Source organism: Aotus nancymaae, unplaced genomic scaffold (assembly GCF_030222135.1).
Source record: "Aotus nancymaae isolate 86718 unplaced genomic scaffold, 86718_ANA_hifiasm-v0.15.2.pri h1tg000021l, whole genome shotgun sequence".
NCBI classification, from domain to species: domain Eukaryota; kingdom Metazoa; phylum Chordata; class Mammalia; order Primates; family Aotidae; genus Aotus; species Aotus nancymaae.
This window is the reverse complement of record NW_026988433.1, coordinates 27,731,235-27,751,339: the sequence shown is the minus strand read 5'-3', so window position 1 is coordinate 27,751,339 and position 20,105 is coordinate 27,731,235. Positions and strand designations below refer to the sequence as shown.

At 42.7% G+C, this 20,105-nt stretch overlaps 1 protein-coding gene across 3 annotated transcripts in view; it reads left to right on the top strand.

The window, feature by feature from the left end:
• Nucleotides 1-1,830: 1,830 nt before the first annotated feature.
• CUNH12orf75 (chromosome unknown C12orf75 homolog) overlaps nt 1,831-20,105 on the top strand; it is a 36,910-nt gene continuing 18,635 nt past the window's right edge. For all 3 annotated transcript variants that reach the window (XR_010343830.1, XM_012469185.2, XM_012469184.2), the window contains exons 1-2: nt 1,831-1,889; nt 18,982-19,006. Coding sequence is in view for 2 of the 3 variants with exons in the window: in XM_012469185.2 (XP_012324608.1) it covers nt 1,844-1,889; nt 18,982-19,006 (71 nt within the window). In the remaining variant the exon portion in view is untranslated. The remainder of the gene's footprint in view (nt 1,890-18,981; nt 19,007-20,105) is intronic.

The window sequence follows — 20,105 nt, the reverse complement described above, 5'->3', positions numbered from 1 at the left end:
GCTTTGTTTTTAGTCTCATTTCATAATTTATAGAGTGGCCCTGTGTGATACTGGTGTTCTGTACAACTGTGATTAACAGGAGAATGCAAAGGCCCAGATGTGAGTGTCACAACTTCTAGGCCAGTTTCTAGGTGTCAAGGTCCGTTTTGTGCCTCTTACAAGTGTCCTAGGGCTGGTGTCTAGCGTCAGCAGAGAAATAAGCAGAAGTATATCTTTTGGCTACTTGATAGTCCCCTTTTCCCCAATTCTGGATTCGTATTAGGATGGACACTGAACCAAGACAGCACAGGCCAAGGTAGAGAAGCAGTACTTCTAGAAGTCAACTCAAAAATGCCTTTATCCACGAATTAATTATCCTCTCAGCACATGGCTAGCATAGCTAATTTGCAAATGGAGAATGCTGTGTATTTTGTATCCTGAATGACAGAACCCACCATTGCCTCAAAGATCATGTTCAAAACTGCCAAGTCCTTGATTCTGGTTCAAATTTTTATCTAAACACAACTGTATGGTTTCAGGAAAGTCTTTTAACCAGCATCCCAGCATCCTCTGGGACTCTATAGCACCTGTTTCCTCTGTTAACATCCCAGCTATATTGTAATTAATTTATTATAATCCATCTGCCTGGTTAGACTGGCTCCCACATGTCTGTATCACTGGAACTTAACAAAGGACTTGGCACAGGCTAGGCTCCCTACAAATATTAAGTGAATTTAAAATGGATCTTTAATTCCTGACTTGCATTCACCTCACAAAACATTTATTGAGTCTGTATTACAAGCCAGGAGGATGCTATGAAAAATCAGAGAGTCTTTCCCTTTAAGGAATTTGTAGTCACTTCTAGTAGAGTTAATAATAATAATGATAATAGCTGATATTTACTGAGGATAGGGAACTTTGTTAGGTACTTTATATGTACCTGAGTTATTGTCATTTTACAGGTGAAACAATGGATGTACCGATGGGTTAAGTTACTTTCCTGAGGTTCACACAGCTATCAAGGGGCAGAACAAAGCTGTCACCCAGACAGTCTGACTCCAATAACACTGGCCCAACTATCAGGTTGAAACGGACAGCACTGTGTCCATCCACAATTCTCTCATTTATCAGAGAGGAGGTCCTGAATCCAAGTTATAGAAATTGTGGCAGACATTTGTTTTAAAGAGGAATAGGTTAATATGACCAGTCTGGGGAAGAACTTACTTTCTTTGCCAGGCAGTGCGGATGGGAAACAGCTGCGTTGGCCTTCTGCTAAAGCAGCAGGGGATTTCGGTTTTGACTTCAGACCTGAACATCATTCAGTCAATAGCATTAATTGGGCGTCCACTGTGAGGAAAACAGGAGCCCCCTGCTACTTCCTCTGCTCCCCACATCCTGGGGCAGGGAGGGGAAGTGAGGAAAGAAAAGCAAAGCAAAGGCAAGGAGGATGCGGAGGGTGGGCAGGTGGGTACCCCCGCCCCACCCGCGCCGGCCACGCCCTCGCCCCGAGCCCAGTTTAAACTCCCGCCCCTCGTAACGACGGCCAATGGCCGACCGCGAAGCGCGCAGGAAGGTAGGGATTGGCCGGCGCCGCGGTTGCCGGGGCGACGGGTGGGTCTGGCGGGTCCCCGGGCGGGGCGGGGCGGGGGCGAGGGGTGCTGGGTGGTTTCCGCCCCGCAGCCCGCAGCCAGCCGCGCCCAGGCCGGCGCCCCCCGGCGGCGCAGGGGGCGGCTTCCACTCGGTCCTCAGCCTAGAGCAGCCCAGTCAGCCTCCCGCTCGGGACGCGCCGCCCTCCGTCTGGGTCTCCGCCCCCAGGACCCACGGCTGAGAGCTCTGGAGCGCGGCTTCCCCGGCCGGCGGTGCGATGGGCTGCGGGAACTCCACCGCCACTAGCGCGGGCGCGGGCCGAGGTGAGCGTGGCGGGCGGCGGAGGCCGGCGGGGGAGGTCGGGAGAGGCGGCGGGAAGGAAGGGTGCGGGTATGTGGGGTGGGGGGCGCGCAGCCCCTCTGCCCATCCCCATTTTCGGGACAGGAGCAGACCGCCCGTTTCTGGAAAGACCTAAAGCGTGGCAAGTGCCCCGCGCGGGGGCGGTAGCGCCTGGAGCAGGCGAGCCTGCGGGGCATCTCTGCTGAGGGAGCGCTGGGAGGACTGTCGCGGGTTCCCCTGCTGCCGCCGGGGCTCCCCTGCAGCCGGCGGGGCTCAGCGCCCTCCTGGGGGAGAGGATTCCAGGACGTGGCCCCAGGCCGCTCCCCCGCCTCCCACACTTGCTCCTCCAGGCCTCTTCCCCAGCTCCTCGGAACCCAGGCGCTGCACCTGGAAAAGTGCAGCGCAAGACAGGACTTTTAGGACAGTGGTGGTAGGGCAGGAAGTGGGGAAAGGTGGGAGTGGGGTTGGGGAGAACTAGAGGCATAGCTGCAAAAACGCATCCGTGTCAGTCTCGATGCCTAAGACCGGCTGGGATGCTCTTAGGATTTCTTTGAGAAGCTGCAGCAGTAAGGATGTTTTACATATGTGAGACAGAGCTTTGTTATTAACAGTCTGTTAAGATACTTTTCATTTAAACACACACACCTACACAGACAGATCGAAACTTCTTTTTATACCACTTCATTTTGTTGATTGGCAGGCCAGGTTTTCTAGCTTTCCCTGGCCAGCCAGGCTTTGTGTCAAGTGACTTTTTCCAAAACTCACCCTTCTATTTAACACTGCTTACGTCTCTGGATTTAAGGTAGCCTGGATCTGTTTTGAGTAATATCTGCTGACCTATTTCAGTGTCCTTTTGGATAAAGAGTTCCTATCTCCTCCAATTGAGATCAATCAGATGCCACATCCTAGCCTAACCAGCGAATGAAACAGCAGTCGGAGGCTGCAGTATTTCCTAGGTGGCTGTGGAGGCCCTGGCAATGACTTTGTAACCTTGGGCCTGTCACATCCTTTAACCCAGACGCTGGTAAAAAAAAAAATGTAGTTTAAGACTCACTTATTTATATTACAGTTTATTTTAACGTTCACATAATGGAATCGGATGTGGGAATCTGCTCAGTTACTTGGCCAAGTTTGTTTTTCCTCCTTGGCTGTCATTGCCACACATCAGGAATATTCTGTTTCAAGAGAAGGGGCTAACGTATGTGCAATTCTAGTCCTAGAGATGTGAATGAACCCAGGTAGCTATGCGTTGAAAAATTTATGACTTACAGTTAACCTTTACCATCTTGAGTTAAATCCTGTTCTGGTGATATACAGAGAGCCACAGGAAAGCGAGTTTTTAAGATTCATGTAACAGTGGGGAAGGTTAGCTTAGCGCCTTACGCTATGCCACCGCCCCTGGCTCCCATTTTGATTTATTAATATATTCCTTGTCAGTTTTAGGGATGAGGGGGGTTACTGTTGCCAAATGAAAATCAGAATGATGGATCAGGCACGGTGGCTCACACCTGTAATCCCAGCACTTTGGGAGGCCGAGGTGGGTGCATCACCTGAGGTCAGGAGTTCGAGATCAGCCTGACCAATATGGTGAAACCCAGTCTCTACTAAAAATACAAAATTGGCTGGGTGTGGTGGCGCCTGCCTGTAATCCTAGCTACATAGGAGGCTGAGGCATGAGAATTGCTTGAACCTGGGAGGCGAGGGTTGCAGTGAGCTGAAATCGCACCATTGCACTCCAGCCTGGGCAACAAGAGTGAAACTCCGACTCCTCTCAAAAAAAAAAAAAAAAAGGAAATGGAATGATGGTAAGGTATGATGAGCTAGCTCTAAAATGTTAATGTAAAAATCAAATTTTGGGGGAAAATATGATTTCTTGGGCAAATATTCTCTTTATTAATATTAGATTGACTTTTTTTATTTCCCTAGGAGCACATCCCTTATCACCTAAAGGGAAGTCATATTGAAAAAAAAAATACTCAAAGAGTAGTTTGAGGAGCAGCTTCACTTTTGTTTGTGAAGGATAGTGCATGTGAGAGCATGGTATTCTCTCCTCCAGCTTGCTCTTTGCCAAAAATTACTTTTTGTTCAGAGGAGAGCAAGATAGTGAGTGCAGACTCAAATCATGCAGGACACAACATGATGAGCAGGGAGTTATTGCATCACCTCTTTGATGGATCTGCGCTTGTCTTGGAGAAGCCATTCCCAAACATTTCCCTGCCTGTGCGTCCAACTGGCTGACTTTGGGATTTGGTCATTGTTATTTTGAAATGTTCTGTCAGTTGGTGGTAGGAATTTAGTTTCAGAGAGGAAATGCATCAGAATGAGGGATGTAAGGTTAAGAAAAATAAACCACAATGCAAAGGTACTGAAAATCTCTTTCAGCTGTGAGCTTGGACATCAGCGTCAACTACACTGTTGACCAAGCTGCACACTTGGAGGACTGAACTCAAGCAATACGGAATGCGTTAAAGAGACGTTGTCCCTTTCTTCTAACTACTTACAGTGCACAACATCCCATATGTCCCAGGAGTTATACAATTCAATAGCCATACTTAAACTTTTCGGAAAAAATATGTACAAAGAGATTGCGGAAAGAGTGTTGAACTTATGCGTCTGGACAGTGAGCTTAAGCTTAGGTTTGGTACTGTGCTGATTGCATTATTGTGTGTGTTTTATGTTACTTTTTTGAACTTTGGTTTCTTCGTTAATATAATGGGAATAATTGGGTGTATGTTGTTTCATAAGGCTACGTGAAACTCAAAAAATAACGTGAAAGCACTCTGTAAACTAATTATTACTATATAATAATAGTATTATTATCACCATTTTGAAGGCAAAGTAGTTTTCTTTGAGTATTTTTCTATAAGAACATGGGAAATCTTTTTTCGTGCATTAACATGTTATTACAATGCCCCTAAATCTTAACTCTCCGTTGTAAGCCCTGTTTTACTTCTTGAGTTACTCAGGTAAACCAGATAATTGTTTCCCCTTTCCCTGAGCTGTCAGGACAGCTGGCTCTCTTGGCTTTTGTCTGGTGGACTTTTTTTGTCTGGTAGACTCGGTTAACAGGACAGATTGATATGCAGTAGTGTACTTGAGTTAAGTGGATTCCGTATGCCTGATGTGTGGAGAAACTGGTATGGAGTACAATGGTCGAGTGACCATAAGGAGGAGTAATGAGATGGATCAATCCCTTGATAATTCTGGGAAGACTTGCCCCTGGAGTATGTTTCTATTAATAACTGTAAGCATACGAATCTTCCACCCCTATGTGAGACCTCCTCTGCTGGGAACTTCTAGGGCAAGGGTGGGGGCAGTCAGCAATGGATGTTTGTAGAATGAAGTCAAACTGTTGCTCTTGAGAAATTTTTGATAGTCTAGGTAGGAAGATTAAGCAATTGAGAATCATTGCAAAGCAGTGTATAATAGAATATAACCTGAACATCCAATTTTCCAGGAGGTGTTGAATGACACAGTTTAATCAGAGAAGTCCTCCTGGAGGAGTTGAGCTACCAGCCTAGATGGACTTGTGAGAGGCATTTTGAGTACCCAGAAGCTCTCCACTTTCACATTTTGATATGATCACTCTCTCAAGGTGGGAATTTGATTTTTCCTAACCTATGACTATATTGAGGATTCAGTACATTTTTTCTGCATAGAGTCTAGACCCCAAATTATAGAGAAATATCTGGATAGAATAGTTCATTTTAAAGTGTCACATTTCTTACAAGGCGGGAGCTTTTGCACTCTTGCTCACTCTCACTCTTTCTCTTTCTCTGCAATCAGATTCTCTACTTGCTTGTTTTTCCCCCCAGCATATCTCCTGACTAGGCAGAGAAAGGAGCAAGCTTGCATTTTGAGTTAATGATGTATAGCAGGTCCATCATTCCTTTTATACAGTCACATACATATAGACTATGAAGCAAGTCTTTGTAATATAAATCAGAAATTCCTTTTTATGTAAACCAGAAAAATCCCTTCAAAGTTTTAGATAGTTCCCCCTATCTACAGTAGCCTATTTTAAATACAGGCTAAGGCTGTTAGAAATTATTTGCAGCAGGAGTTATCTCAGAAATATTTGGCTCATGATATTTGGTTAAATTGGTTAGTTGAATTTTTTCTGCCAGAGATATGTAATTGGCAACTGATCTTAACTTCACAGGCAATTTATTGTCAGAATGTTTCCATAATCGTTTTTTCTGCTGTTTATGTAACAATAGTCTGAGGAGGAGGAGCTTGATAATTATTTACCCTATTTTATCAGTGTACCCAGGGAGTTAATACAATCCTTTTGGGTCCAATTATTTAAATTAATTACGTCCTTGTCCTCAATTAGCTAGATAATTGCATTCTTTTGAGGTAGCTATATTGGTCCCACCTTAATTTACATCTGTAAATGGTCTGGTAGGTATTGAAATGATGCAACTGTGCTTAGCATTAGTCCAAGATTTGTGGGGGAAATAATTTAAAAATAATATAAAATTTTGTTGATATCATCCAACATTTTTATCTTGTACTACTCCCCTTTCCCCACAACTATGTACCATCCTTCTTTCTGTTCTTTAATCATGCTGAACTCACTCTTGTTTTCTCTCTGTTTGAAACACGTTTTTGATAGTATGTTTATTTCTTGCCTTTTTCTTTCCCCTCCCGCAATGGAGGCCTCATGAAAGCCTATACATTTTGTTTACAGCTGTATCCTCAGCATCTAGACCAGCTTTCACAATTTTAATGGTTTTTTTGGCTCTTGAGGTATATTTGTTGAATGAATGAGTATATTTGGGAAACAAAAAAGATATAAAATGAATTCCTAAGTTGGTGTGGGCACACTGTACTGATGTAGTAATTGAGGGAAGAAAATAAAACCTCAGGAAGTCAGGGAAACCTTCGTGGAGGAAGTGGAACTTTGTTTGGCTTTGAAGAATGGTGTGGAGGAAGTGGAACTTTATTTGACCTTGAAGAATAGTGAGGAGGAAGTGGAACTTTGTTTGGCTTTGAAGAATAGCATGAAGGAAGTAGAACTTTATTTGGTTTTGAAAAATAGGTAAGAGTTGGATAGCAGAAAATGGAAGGCAGTTCATTTTTAGTGCTGTAGGAAGTCCTATATACGGAAATGGGCTTGGTGCATTTCAGGGTAGTAAGAAGTCTAGCCTGATTGGATTTAGTCGTTCTCATTGGTTGCAGGGTAATGGGAAGAAAGAATGGTTAGGATACAGGACGAGGAGGACAGAGCGGCACTGAGGCCTCAGAGTTGAGGGTGGGCTCTGCAGCCAAAAGGCCCAAGTACAAATCCTACATTTGCCATTCATCATTTGTATGACCTTGGGCAACTTGCTGAAGCTGTCTGTTCCTTAGGTTCCTTGACCATAAAATGGGGGAGTAATAAGAGATCCTACTGTAAATTCAGTGAGTTAATGTGTGTAAAGTGTTTAGAACAGTGACTTATATGTTGTAAGTACCCAATATACTATTTGTTGTTAATACAGGGAAAGACAGAGCTGGTGTAGAAGGAAGGAGTGAGCTACTGAAGACGTGTACATATAGAAGTGGCATAATTCAAAGCTGCTGTCTGCGCTCAGGGAAGTGCTGAGGGCCTGGATCACGGCTGTGGGCCCTGAGTGGTAGAGAAGCGTTGAGGTCAAAGATATGTAGAAGACAGTTGGGCTAAGGAGAGGCTGCAGATGTGGGATGAAGGAAGAGGGAGAAGTAAAAATTAAACTGTTAGAGCCTTGGTAACTGGAAGGAGTTGCTACTCTAAAAGTAAGATAGAAAGGGGCAAGTGATCAACATACTCTTGAATGTACCACGTTTGAAGTGATGATGAATAAAGAGAGGTGTGGAGACCCCTCTGCTCAGGTAGTAATCCCTGGTGAGACAGAGCCAAGAAGGTCTGTGCATCATTCTCTTGCTGTTTCCCCAGAATTGGTGGTACAACCATGTGAATGGTTCATAAAGGCATCCAAAGTGAGTGATTCATTTCTGCCATTGTCACAGCCTGGTAGGTTCTTCTTGCCCACTGCCCTCCATGAAACCAATGAGGGCCAGGCACGGTGGCTCACACCTGCAATCCCAGCACTTTGGAAGGCCGAGGCAGGCGGATCACCTGAGGTCAGGAATTCAAGACCAGCCTGGCCAACATGGCAAAACCCCATCTCTACTAAGAATACAAAAATTAGCTGGGTGTGGTGGCACGTGCCTGTAATCCCAGCTACTTGGGAGGCTGAAGTGGGAGAATTGCTTAAACCTGGGAGGGTTGCATGTGAGGCTGTAGTGAGCTGAGATCATGCCACTACACTCCAGCCTGGGCAACAGAGTGAGACCCCATTATGTCAAAAAAAAAAAAAAAGAGAGAGAACAGCAGTTTTTGTGGCAAAGAAAGAGTTTAATAATTGCAGGACTGGCCAAGTGAGGAGAACAGGGAGAAATTTCTTAAACCTATCTCCCTGAAAATTCAGAGGCTAGGGTTTTTTAAGGGGACATGGTAGGCAGGGGGTTACTGAGGAATTGGAGCAATTGATTGGCTGGGGATGAAGTCATAGGGGCATCTAAAATATCTCTGGGCAGTAAAGTCAGTTCCCAGGAAAGAGTTGGTTCTCAGAACCAGGTGGCATCCCTTGGTCTACCAAAATGTGAAATCTGAAAAATATCTCAAAGACCAGGTCTTTAGGTTTCACAATAGTGATGTTATCTATAGTAGTATTTGGGGAAGTTGGAAATCTTGTAACCCCTGATTACATGACTCTGGGGCAGTAGGCAACTTATAGGAAAACACACTAAACAATGGCAGGTCATTGTTTATGCCTTTTTTTAGTAAAGTTTAAGTCCCTATCATGATTTTAACCTTGCCATGTGAATGCAGCTTTGATCTCTGAACAAGGACAGTGGTGTCAGGGGGTTGCGGGGGTCAGTTTTCCTTGCTTCAAAGTTTAAGTACAAACTAAATTCCTCTCATAGTTATCTTGGCTTCCATGTTAGAATAAGTAAAGAAAAAAAAAAGCTTGTGAAATTAAAAGCACAGCAAAACAGAGTCAATTATATATTAAATTTCTCTCATTATTTATAATTCAGCAAAGGCAGTTTTACCATGAGCCACTTATAGCTCCATATGGGCATGGCTTAAGTTGTATTATATCAGTTAAATGTCAGCACACTAACTTATTTATGCCTGTACTTCTTATATGGCTGTATTTATTTTTTTGGTTTTTTTTTTTTTTTTTTTTTTTTTGAGACACATTCTTGCTCTATTGTCCAGGATGGAGTACAGTGGCATGATCTCAGCTCACTGCAACCTCCACCTCCCAGGTTCAAGCAGTTCTCCTGTCTCAGCCTCCTGAGTAGCTGGGATTACAGGCGCATGGCACCATGGCTGGCTAATTTTGTATTTTTAGTAGAGACGCAGTTTTACCATGTTGGCCAGGCTGGCCTCAAATTCCTGACCTCAGGTGATCCACCTGCCTTGGCCTCCCAAAGTGCTGGTATTACAGGTGTGAGCCACTGTGCCTGGCCATTTTTTTTTGTTTTTACTTGCCTAAAGTATAGCTACTTGTCTTAGTTCATTTTTGTGTTGCTATAAAGGAATACCTGAGACTGGGTAATTGATAAAGGAAAGAGGTATGTTTGGCTCATGGTTCTGCAGCCTGTACAAGAAACATGGCACCTGCATCTACTTCTGCTGAGGGCTTCAGGCTGCTGTCATTCACGGCAGAAGGTAAAAGGGAGCCATAGCATTCAGAGATCACATGGGGAGAGTGGAAGCAGTAGAGAGAAGGGAGAGAGGTGCCAGGCTTATGCTCACAACCAACCAGCTCTCATGGAAACGAACACAGTTAGAGCTCACTTATTGCCGCTAGCCATTCATGAAGGATCTGCCCCTATGGTCCAAACACCTCCCATTAGACCCACCCCCATGAGATTTGGAGGGGACAAACAAGGAGAAATAAACCAAACTCTAGCGCTACTCAACAAGGACGACCTATAAAAATGAGATTTTCTATAAGAGCTTCCATTTTCTTTGACATAATTTTATATTTCTAGGATACATTGACCTGAATTTTTTCCTCCATTACGAATCTGTCTTTTTTTTTTATTGTCCTCTGAAAAATAAGCATTACTCTGGATGAAGTAGTAAGCTGTTGTAACATTTCTTTTGGCCAAACCAAGACTATGACATAATTTTATAACTATTATGGGTCAGAAGAGACATAGCAAGCTGTCAGAATTAAAGAGAATTTTATTTATTTTTCTGCAGTTATATTTATATAGTTCTCAGAGGGACTGTTTCTTTTCTAAAACAAATAAGGAGTAAAACATTCCTGCATGTTTTTATTATTTCCCATAAGAGCCATAGGCATTTATGTTTCTGATTATTTATGCTGAAAGAAGAGTGCTTTGTAAATCTTTAGTTTTTTTTTTTTTTACAAATTCTTCACGTACATAATTTTATTTTTGGTGTGTGTGTGTTTGAATTATCACTACTTGGTTTGAAGAATATAACTTAATATGTAACATAGCAATTCATTTACTTGTGAATATTTCTAGTATATTTTATAAAGTCTATAGAGTCTATATAGTATAATGATCATTAAAGGCATTAATAGACTTATTGTTTTAAAATATAAAAGTGTATATGATCTTTTCTTTCTTTCAAAAGATATAAGTATGTTCTTCATAATGGAATTTGGCATGTGGGAGGAAACTCTCACATCAATAAATGTTTGAATCTGTATAATACTGAAGACATGCTGGACAGTATGACTCAGTTTTTAATGTATAAGACAGGCTGATTAGCTCTCCAAGGACCTTCTGTGTGTAGGAACCAAGATATTGTATCTACTTAAAATTACTCCATGCAGGCCAGGCATAGTGGCTCACGCCTGTAATCCCAGCACTTTGGGAGACCAAGGCAGGTGGATCACAAGGTCAGGAGATCGAGACCAGCCTGGCTAACATGCTGAAACACTGTCTCTACAAAAATTAGCCAGGCATGGTGGCATATGCCTGTAGTCCCTGATACTCAGGAGGCTGAGACAGGAGAATCGCTTGAATCCAGGAGGTGGAGGTTGCAGTGAGCCGAGATTGTGCCACTGCACTCCAGCCTGGGTGACAGAGCAAGACTCCATCTCAAAAAAAAAGAAAAAAGAGAAAAAATTACTCAATGCAGTAAATTGTAGCTGGCTTGCATTATTGTTCACTAGGAATAAGCTTCTGTTTGTGTCGTGCATGATATATATATATATATTAAATTTAGTTTCCCTCCAGATATTTTACTATGTATTTTAAAAGAGTTTTTTTTTTTGGAGCCAGGGAAGGACAAAGATAAGAAGGTGTAGTGGGTTGAATGGTAGCCCCCCAAAAGGTATGTCCATGTTTTCATCTCTGCAGTGAGTCAATACAGTCTTATTTGGAGAAGGATCTTTGCAAATGTAATAAAGCTAAGGATTTTGAGATGAGAAGATTATACGAGATTATCTGAGTAGGCTCTAAATCCAATGAGAAGGGTGTTTATGAGAGACATAAGAAGAGAAGACAGACATAGAAGAGAAAGTGATGTGAAAATAGAGGTGGAGCAGAGAGGGGCCACAAGCCAAAGAATGCCAAGGAATGCTCACTGTACCAGAAGCCAGGAGAGACATGGAATGGATGCTTCCCTAAGGCCTCTGGAAGGAGTGTGGATCTGCTAACACCTTGATTTTGTACTTCTGGCCTCCAGATCTATGAGTGCCTAGATTTCTGTTGTTTAAACCACCTAGTTGTGGTAATTTGTTAATAGCAGCCATGGGAAACCAAGACAATATTTTCTGCAGTTGTTCAGGAATGGGACAAAATTAGAAAATAAGAAAATGTATTAAACTCTATACCTGGAGTATAAATAATTCTTTGCTGAAATAAATACAGCATGATGCAATCTCGGTATGATTCATAAAGTCCTTCAGGACTGTTCAGAACCTTAGCCATTACTAGGAAACATAAAATTTTTTATATAAAACATAAAGAATGTCTGAGAGGTTTTTTTTTCTTCCTTCCTGACATCTAATTCTCCCAACACCAAGTGTCCTACAGTTCAATTCAATTCTAAGACTACCTGGAGTTACTGTCAGCCTCCACAGGTTTAACAGGTCGGTCCCACAAGACTGCCCTCACTTCAGACTCTAGTTGCAAATATCTGGCTTCTGGGTTGCCACACTTCTGTCAGTTTGGCTATAGATTTGGGGATCTTCACAAATCTTCTCCTCAGGCCCAGTGATTTGCTGGAATTAGCTTATAGGACTCAGGAGGACACTTTCCTCATGTTTACTGTTTGATCATAAAGGGTCTGAATGAATAGCCAGTGGAAGAGGTACTTGGGAAAGTCTGGAAGCATCCCAAGTGCAGAAGCCTCTGACCCCAGTGGAGTTGGGCTATGTCACAGTCCTGGTGCGTAGATATCTTCACCAACCTGGAAGCTCACTGAATCCAGTGATATGGTTTAACTGTGTCTCCACCCAGATCTCACCTTGAATTGTAATAATCCCCACATGTCAAGGGTGGGGCCAGATGGAGATAACTAAATCATGGGTGCAGTTTCCCCCATACTGTTCTTGTGGTAGTGAGTAAGTCTTACAAGATCTGATGGTTTTATAAATGGGAGTTCTCCTGCACAAGCTCTCTTGCCTGCTGCCATGTAAGATGTGACTTTGCTCCTCCTTTGTCTTCCACCACGACTGTGAGGCCTCCACAGCCATGTGGAACTGTGAGTCCATTAAACTGTTTCCTTATAAATTACCCAGTCTAGGGTATGTCTTTATTAGTGTGAGAACAGACTAATACATCCAGTTATTTTCAGGTTTTTGTAGGTGCTGTGTTTTGAATGTGTCCCCCAAATTTCATGTGTTGGAAACTTAATCCCCAGTGCAGTCGTGTTGGGAGGTGGGGCAATAAAAAGTGATTAGGGATTGAGACCTCTGCTCCCATGAATGGATTAATGTGTTTAATCATCAATAAACTAGAGGATGAGAGGAATGGGTTGGTTATTGAGAGAAAGGGCTGTTATAAAAGCAAGTTTGGCCCCTTCTTGCTCTCTTGCTGCCTCGCCCTTCTATCTTCTGCCATGGGATAGAGCAGCATAAAGGCCCTCACCAGATGTGAGCCTCCCAATCTTGGACTTCCCAGCCTCTATACTGTAAGAAATAAATTTTATTTTCTTTATAAATTACCCAGTCTGTGGTATTCTGTTACAACAACACAAAAAGGACCAAGACACCAGTATGACTGGTTAAATCCTTGGCCACTGGTTATTAACTCAATCTCCAGCCCCTCTTCTCTCTCTGCAGGTGGCAGGGTGGAGCTGAAAGTCCCAAGCTTCTAATCAAGGCTTGTTCTTTCTAGCAAACAGCCCCCATCCTGAAGCTGTATCTGAGCTTGGCTATATATAAAGAGTCACCTCATTAGAAGTCTCACAGAGAGAGGCTTCTGTCACTCATCACTCAGGAAATTCGAGGGGTTTTAGGAGCTCTGTACTAGGAACCAGGGACAAAGTTGGAACCTTTTTTTTTTCCTTTGGGAAGTTGTGTGTTAGGGAGTCATATTCTCATTACCCTGGTTACAAGCTTATCAATAACCACTATGTGGCTGGGTGCGATGGCTCACGCCTGTAATCCCAGTGCTTTGGGAGGCCGAGGTAGGCAGATCACCTGAAGTTGGGAGTTCAAGACCAGCCTGACCAACCTGAAGAAACTAAAAATACAAAATTATCTCTACTAAAAATACAAAATTTGCCAGGCGTGGTGGCGCATGCCTGTAATCCCAGCTACTTGGGAGGCTGAGGCAGGAGAATCGCTTGAACCCAGGGGGCGGAGGTTGCAGTGAACTGAGATTGTGTCATTGCACTCCGGCCTGGGCAACAAGAGCAAAACTCTGTCTCAAAGAAACAAAACAAAAACCCCCACCATGTTTCCTTGCTTCTAAGATGCACATTTTTTCCCTATTAAAACATGGAGCACATTTTACAATCACATATATATACATACACATGCTTCATGGAGTGTTTCTGACTTCTTTGCCCCACTCCTACCATTGCAGTTATTCCGTCGATGATGCCCTTCCAAAGGAGGGCCGTTTTAGAACAGAGGGAATGGTCTGTTGAATTTGTTTCAAATGATGTGGTACCATGCATTTCCCTTGGGCCTGCTGGGATGTTAAATGATGAGCCCAGCAGGGAAGAGGACCTTGATGGTGCCCATAGCTTGGGACAATCAAGGTGAAGTGAATGGAGAGTTCCTGATGCTGATTAAGCACTGAATGCACAACATGTGGCCATTTATAAACTCATTTCTCATTTCATACATGATACTGTGCTTTGCCTTCCTAGCTGCATTTGATGGCCCAGTATGTCTTTGTTTATTAGATGCTGAAACAAAGTGTTTTAGTGACTGTTAGACAAATATTGGAACAGGGACCTGACTCCAGTCATCTGCCTTCCAATTCCACATTGTTCTTACCCCATCACCCTGCTGCCATTCCTGAGATGTAGTGGAGGCATCCTTGGCCACTCTCTTCTTCCTGTGGATTGTAGTAGATCGCACCTAGTCTTTAAATGTTGAGGACCTAGCTGGGTGTGGTGGCTCACACCTGTAATGCCAGCACTTGGGGAGGCCGAGGCAGATGGATCACTTGAGGTCAGGAGTTCAAGACCAGCTTGAACAACATGGAGAAACCCTGTCTCTACTAAAAATACAAAAAAAATGAGCTAGCATTGTGGCAGGTGCCTGTAATTCCAGCTACTTAGGAGGCTGAGGCAGGAGAATCACTTGAAACTGGGGAGTGGAGGTTGTGGTGAGCCGAGATTGTGCCACTGCACTCCAGCCTGGGCAACAGAGTGAGACTCCATCTCAAAAAAAAAAGTTGAGGACTCATGGTCCACATTGTAATCATTGTTTTCTTCTCTGTGTAAAACTTGCAGAATCAAAGGCTCACCTTTGGCTCTCCATTCCCTGACTACAGGAAAACCCAAACACATTCGTTATCCTTTTCCACAAAAATAAAAAAGAAAAGAAAAGCTAAAAAGATATTATTTTCTTTCTAGATGTAAACTGATAATTCTAATCCCCTAACCAATTAAATGGACCCCTCCTGTTGGCCAAAGGCATTCCTAAGTTAACCTGAAAAACTAGTTCAGGCCATGATGGGAAGTGGGGATTGTACATACCTGATTATACCCTCCTTCCTTTGAAATTCAGGCACAGCCAACCAGCATTTAACATTAAAACAATCCTTAAGACTGACAAAGCAGACTCTTTGTAGCAATGAGATACTGACATGACAGATAGCAGGCTCTAAAAGATCTCAGGTTGGGTGTGGTGGCTCATGCCTGTAATCCTAACACTTTGGGAGGCTGAGGCAATTGGATTGCCTGAGCTCAGGAGTTTGAGACCAGTCTGGGCAATATGGTGAAACCCTGTCTCTATTAAAAAATACAAAAATTGGCTGGGCATGGTGGTGCACACCTGTAATCCTAGCTACTCAGGAGGCCGAGGCAAGAAAATAGCTTGAACCCAGGAGGCGGAGGTTGCAGTAAGCTGAGATGGCACCACTGCACTCCAGTCTGGATAACAGCGCGAGACTCCAAATGAAATAAAAAATTAAAAGAAGTCAAAGTATTTTACTCCAAAATATATTTCTTTGACATATTTTGAAATGGCCAATCAAAGCTATCACTTGTGGGGGAAAATCTATATTCTGTAGAGAATTGTCTTCCCTTTCCACATCTTTTTCCTGATCCAGGAGAGAATTAACTTCCTTTACACTAAGGTGTAAAGATAAAGGAAGATGTGCTACAAGGTAAGTAAATAAGTCTGTGGGAAAAGTTATTGCCAAATTGTAAGAACAGTTCAACAATGATATTAATTTTGCCTCTGAAATACTGCAAATTAAAAGCTGATCCTAAAAATAATTGAGGGTATGTCTCAAATTCTTTTAAGGCTTTGACTAAACCTAAACTTTGTAATAAACTTAGTTCCTTTCTTCAGGGAAGAACATTTCTACACTGTAATTATTGTTTAAATGATACATATGTAAACTGCTTTAGAATCAGAGATTATTAAGCCAAAATATCCTAAACGTAAAAAAAATGTAACATAGGAAAAACTGCCAACAGTAGAGTGTTTTGATAGCAAAAAATAAAGATTAGTGCCACCATAAGTCCATGAAAATGAGCGTTCTGTTTTAGAGTCAAACAAGCATGAGAATCTAGAAGAAAATCTATGTAAATCAAAAAGTATCTCAGATAGGTCTCAATCAATTTAGAAGTTTATTTTGCCAAATAAAGGACATGCCTGTGACACAGCCTCAGAAGGTCTTGAGGACATGTGCCCAGGGTGGTCAGGCTTTAGCTTGGTTTTATACATTGTAGGGAGACATAAGATGCCAATCAATTCATGTACGATGTATATTGGTTTGGTCCAGGACAACTCAAAGGTGGTGGGGGGTGGGGGGTTGTTTCCAGGTCATAGGTGGATTCCAAGATTTCCTGATCTGCAATTGGTTGAAAGAGTTTATTTAAAAATCTGGAATCAATTGATGCCTGGAATTGTCTGAGTTAAGATAAGGGATTGTGGAGACTATGGTTTTATTATGCAGATGAAGCTCCTTTAAATGTTTCTTATCAGACTTAAAAAGGTGCCAGGCTTGGACACGGTGGTTTACTCCTGTAATCCCAGCACTTTGGGAGACTGAGGCAGGCAGATCACCTGAGGTCAGGAGTTCGAGACCAGCCTGGCCAACATGGTGAAACCCTATTTCTACTAAAAAAAAATACAAAAATTAGCTGGTGTGGTGGTGGGCACCTGTATCCCAGCTACTCAGGAGGCTGAGGCAGGAGAATTGCTTAAACTGGGAGGTGGAGGTTGCAGTGAGCCAAGATTGCACCACTGCATTCCAGCCTGGGCGACATACCAAGACTCCATCTCAAAAAACAAACAAACAAAAAAAATAGAAGTGCCAGACACTAAGTTAATTCTCTTCTAGATCAGGAAAAAGACCTGGAAAGGGAGGAGAATTCTCTACAGAATATAGATTTTTTCCCCCACAAGTGACAGCTTTGCTTGACCATTTCAAAATATGTCAAACAAATATATTTTGGAGTAAAATACTTTGACGTCTTTTATTTTTATTTTTTATTTCATTTGGAGTGTCGCGCTGTTACCCAGACTGGAGTGCAGTGGTGCCATCTCAGCTTACTGCAACCTCTGCTTCCTGGGTTCAAGCTATTTTCTTGCCTCAGCCTCCTGAGTAGCTAGGATTACAGGTGTGCACCACCATGCCCAGCCAATTTTTGTATTTTTTTAGTAGAGACAGGGTTTCACCATGTTGCCCAGGCTGGTCTTGAACTCTGTGACTTGTGCAGAAGTTATTTTAATTTCAAAATTAAAATATTAACAAGTATCACTTCTATATGCACCAGCTTTGTTTTAAGTGTTTACATTGTCTTTTTACACATTGTCTTTTAAAATCTTCACAATAACCTTTGAGAAAGATATTCTTTTACCCTCATTTGACATGAGGGAAGTGAGGTCTTAAGAGGTTAAATGATTCTTAATAACATATATCTTGTAAGAGCTGGAATCAAGTACTGTGCCTCCCAAATAAAGATATTGGGAGGAGGAAATGTTGTGGGCAGAGAATCTGTGGGAAGTAATGGGGATGGGGACCAAAAGAGATGGGCTGTCTTTTTCACATGGGTGGTGTTTTAGGGTTCTCCAGAGGGACAGTACTAATAGGATAGATGAATGTATGAAGGGGAGTTTATTAAGGAGAATTGACTAACATGATCACAAGGTGAAGTCCCACAGTAGACTGTCTGCAAGCTGAGGAGCAACAAAGCCAGTCCCAGTCCCAGTGCCTCAAAAGTAGGAAAGCCAACAGTGTACCCTTCAGTCTATGTCTGAAGGCCCATGAGCCCCTGGCAAACTACTGGTCTAAGAGTCCAAAAGCTGAATAACCTGCAGTCTGATGTTTGAGGGCAGGAAGCATCCAGCTTAGGAGACAGATGAAGGCCAGAAGACTCAGCAAGTCTGCTCTTTCCACCTTCTTCCTGCTTTATTCTAGCTGCACTAGCAGCTGATTAGATGGTGCCCACCTAGATTAAGGGTGGGTCTGCCTTTTCCAGTCCACTGACTCAAATGTTAATCTCTTTTGGCAGCACCCTCACAGACACACCCAGGAACAATATTTTGCATACTTCAGTTCAATCAAATTGACAATCAATATTAACCATCACAAGTGGAAGGAAAGCCAATGGGAGCAGAGTTAGGGATGCATGTGGCTCTTTTTGGAACTAGGCTGGTGTCTTTGAGGCTTCCTAATTAATGTAGTCCATTGCTTGCATTAGTACACAGTGTGACTCAACCATGCCATGCAGACACCAACTTTGAAGGTGTGTGGCTTAGAAAAGAAAATGTTTCTCGAAGTCTGCCAGTTTTAAAATTCGTAAAATGGGACGTTGGATTAGGTGATCTGTAAAATCTTTTTAGGAACTGGCACCTTGTAATTTACAGGAATTGTTAAAGATGGATAGAATAGATTTCAAACTTAAGATTTGAAACTTAAACTAAATTTGTAATTTAAGATTGGCATTTTAGGCCAGGTGCAGTGGTTCATGCCTGTAATCCTAGCACTTTGGGCAATCAAAGTGGGAGGATTGCTTGAGCCCAGGAGTTGGAGGGTAGCCTGGGCAACATGGTAAAAACCTATCTCAAGAAAAAATACAAAAATTAACCGGGCATGGTGATATGTACCTGTATTCCCAGCTACCCAGGATGCTGAGGTGCGAGGATCAGTTGAGCCCAGGAAGCGGAGGTTGCAGTGAGCTGAGATTGCATCACTGTACTCCAGCCTGGGCAACAAAGTGAGACCGTGTTTCAAAAAATAAAAAAAATTGAATTTTATGATGTTTTGCCCTCCTTTCTCTGTTTTTGAAATTTTTAAAAAACCATTTTCTTATCTCTTTAGGAATATTACTGTATTTTTGTTAGGTATTAGACAACATTTTTATAGCAAAACTATCACACCAACACAAACCTATCTTCTTTTTTTTTTCTCTAGGCCCTGCAGGAGCAGCTAAAGATGTGTAAGTATTGAATATTAATGACTTTATAAGCTCTCTTTCTGAGGAAGTTGTTGTTTTTCATGATTATGACCTTTAGATCTCTGTAGGTATGACTGAAAAGACATGAAAATACTTCGTGTATAATGCACATGTGAAGATGATCATTTGGTTTGTAACTAAAGTGCTATTTGGAGAATGTTCTTTGTGCTTTTCATTTTAGCCTTTTAGTTGCCTGGGCACTTTAACTCAGGATCGTAAGAAGGGGATATGTTGAATTGCGTTTCCATCCCAACTTGCATAGTGATTATAGGAGAATTAAGCACGTAGCTTCTATGACTATGCAGTGTTTTAGAGTTAGCCGGGGAGAAAAGGCTGGGGCCAAGCAGTTACCCAGTGCACACTGAGTTGTTTTAAAGTTGATAACTAGATATTCGAGTGAATATATAGGGCTGTTCAACGCAGTCATATTGAGCTATCTTTACAGCATAGGACATTTAATAATGGGCATTTCCCTGTGGAGGGTTCTGGAGCTCAGGAGCATTCAGTATTTCCATGTCCCTTCTCTCTACATCCTCCTTCCTCTAATCTAGCTATCTCAAGGACATTGCAGCAGTTCACTCTTTGAAGAGTGTTTGTGGTTACCCAGTGGAGGATGGGATCAACTCTCCCACCCAAAACTGGGTTGGATGTCAAGACTGATTCACCACACCCTAGAAGGGTGTGAAAAGATGTATTACTCACATGAGCCTTTCTGGGGAGAGCAGGGCAGCCATCCAGATGGGTCTGTTCAGCTTGAGTGAAGGAAAGGATGTGAGTGATTTTGGTTGGAGAGTGGGCTGCAGTGAGGCTACTTATGAATGGGCAGAGGTTTGATTTTCCTGCTGGCACAGGGAATAAGTGCCCCTCCTTTCTTATTGGCTTATACAAATATGTGGCAAAAGAGGAGTGATGGGGCTCGAAAGCTGTCAATGGTCAAATATCAAAAATAGGGCCAGGCCCTGTGGCTCACGCCTGTAATCCCAGCATTTTTGGAGGCTGAGGAGGGTGGACTACTTGAGGTCAAGAGTTCAAGATCAGCCTTGCCAGCATAGTAAAACCCTGGCTCTACTAAAAATACAAA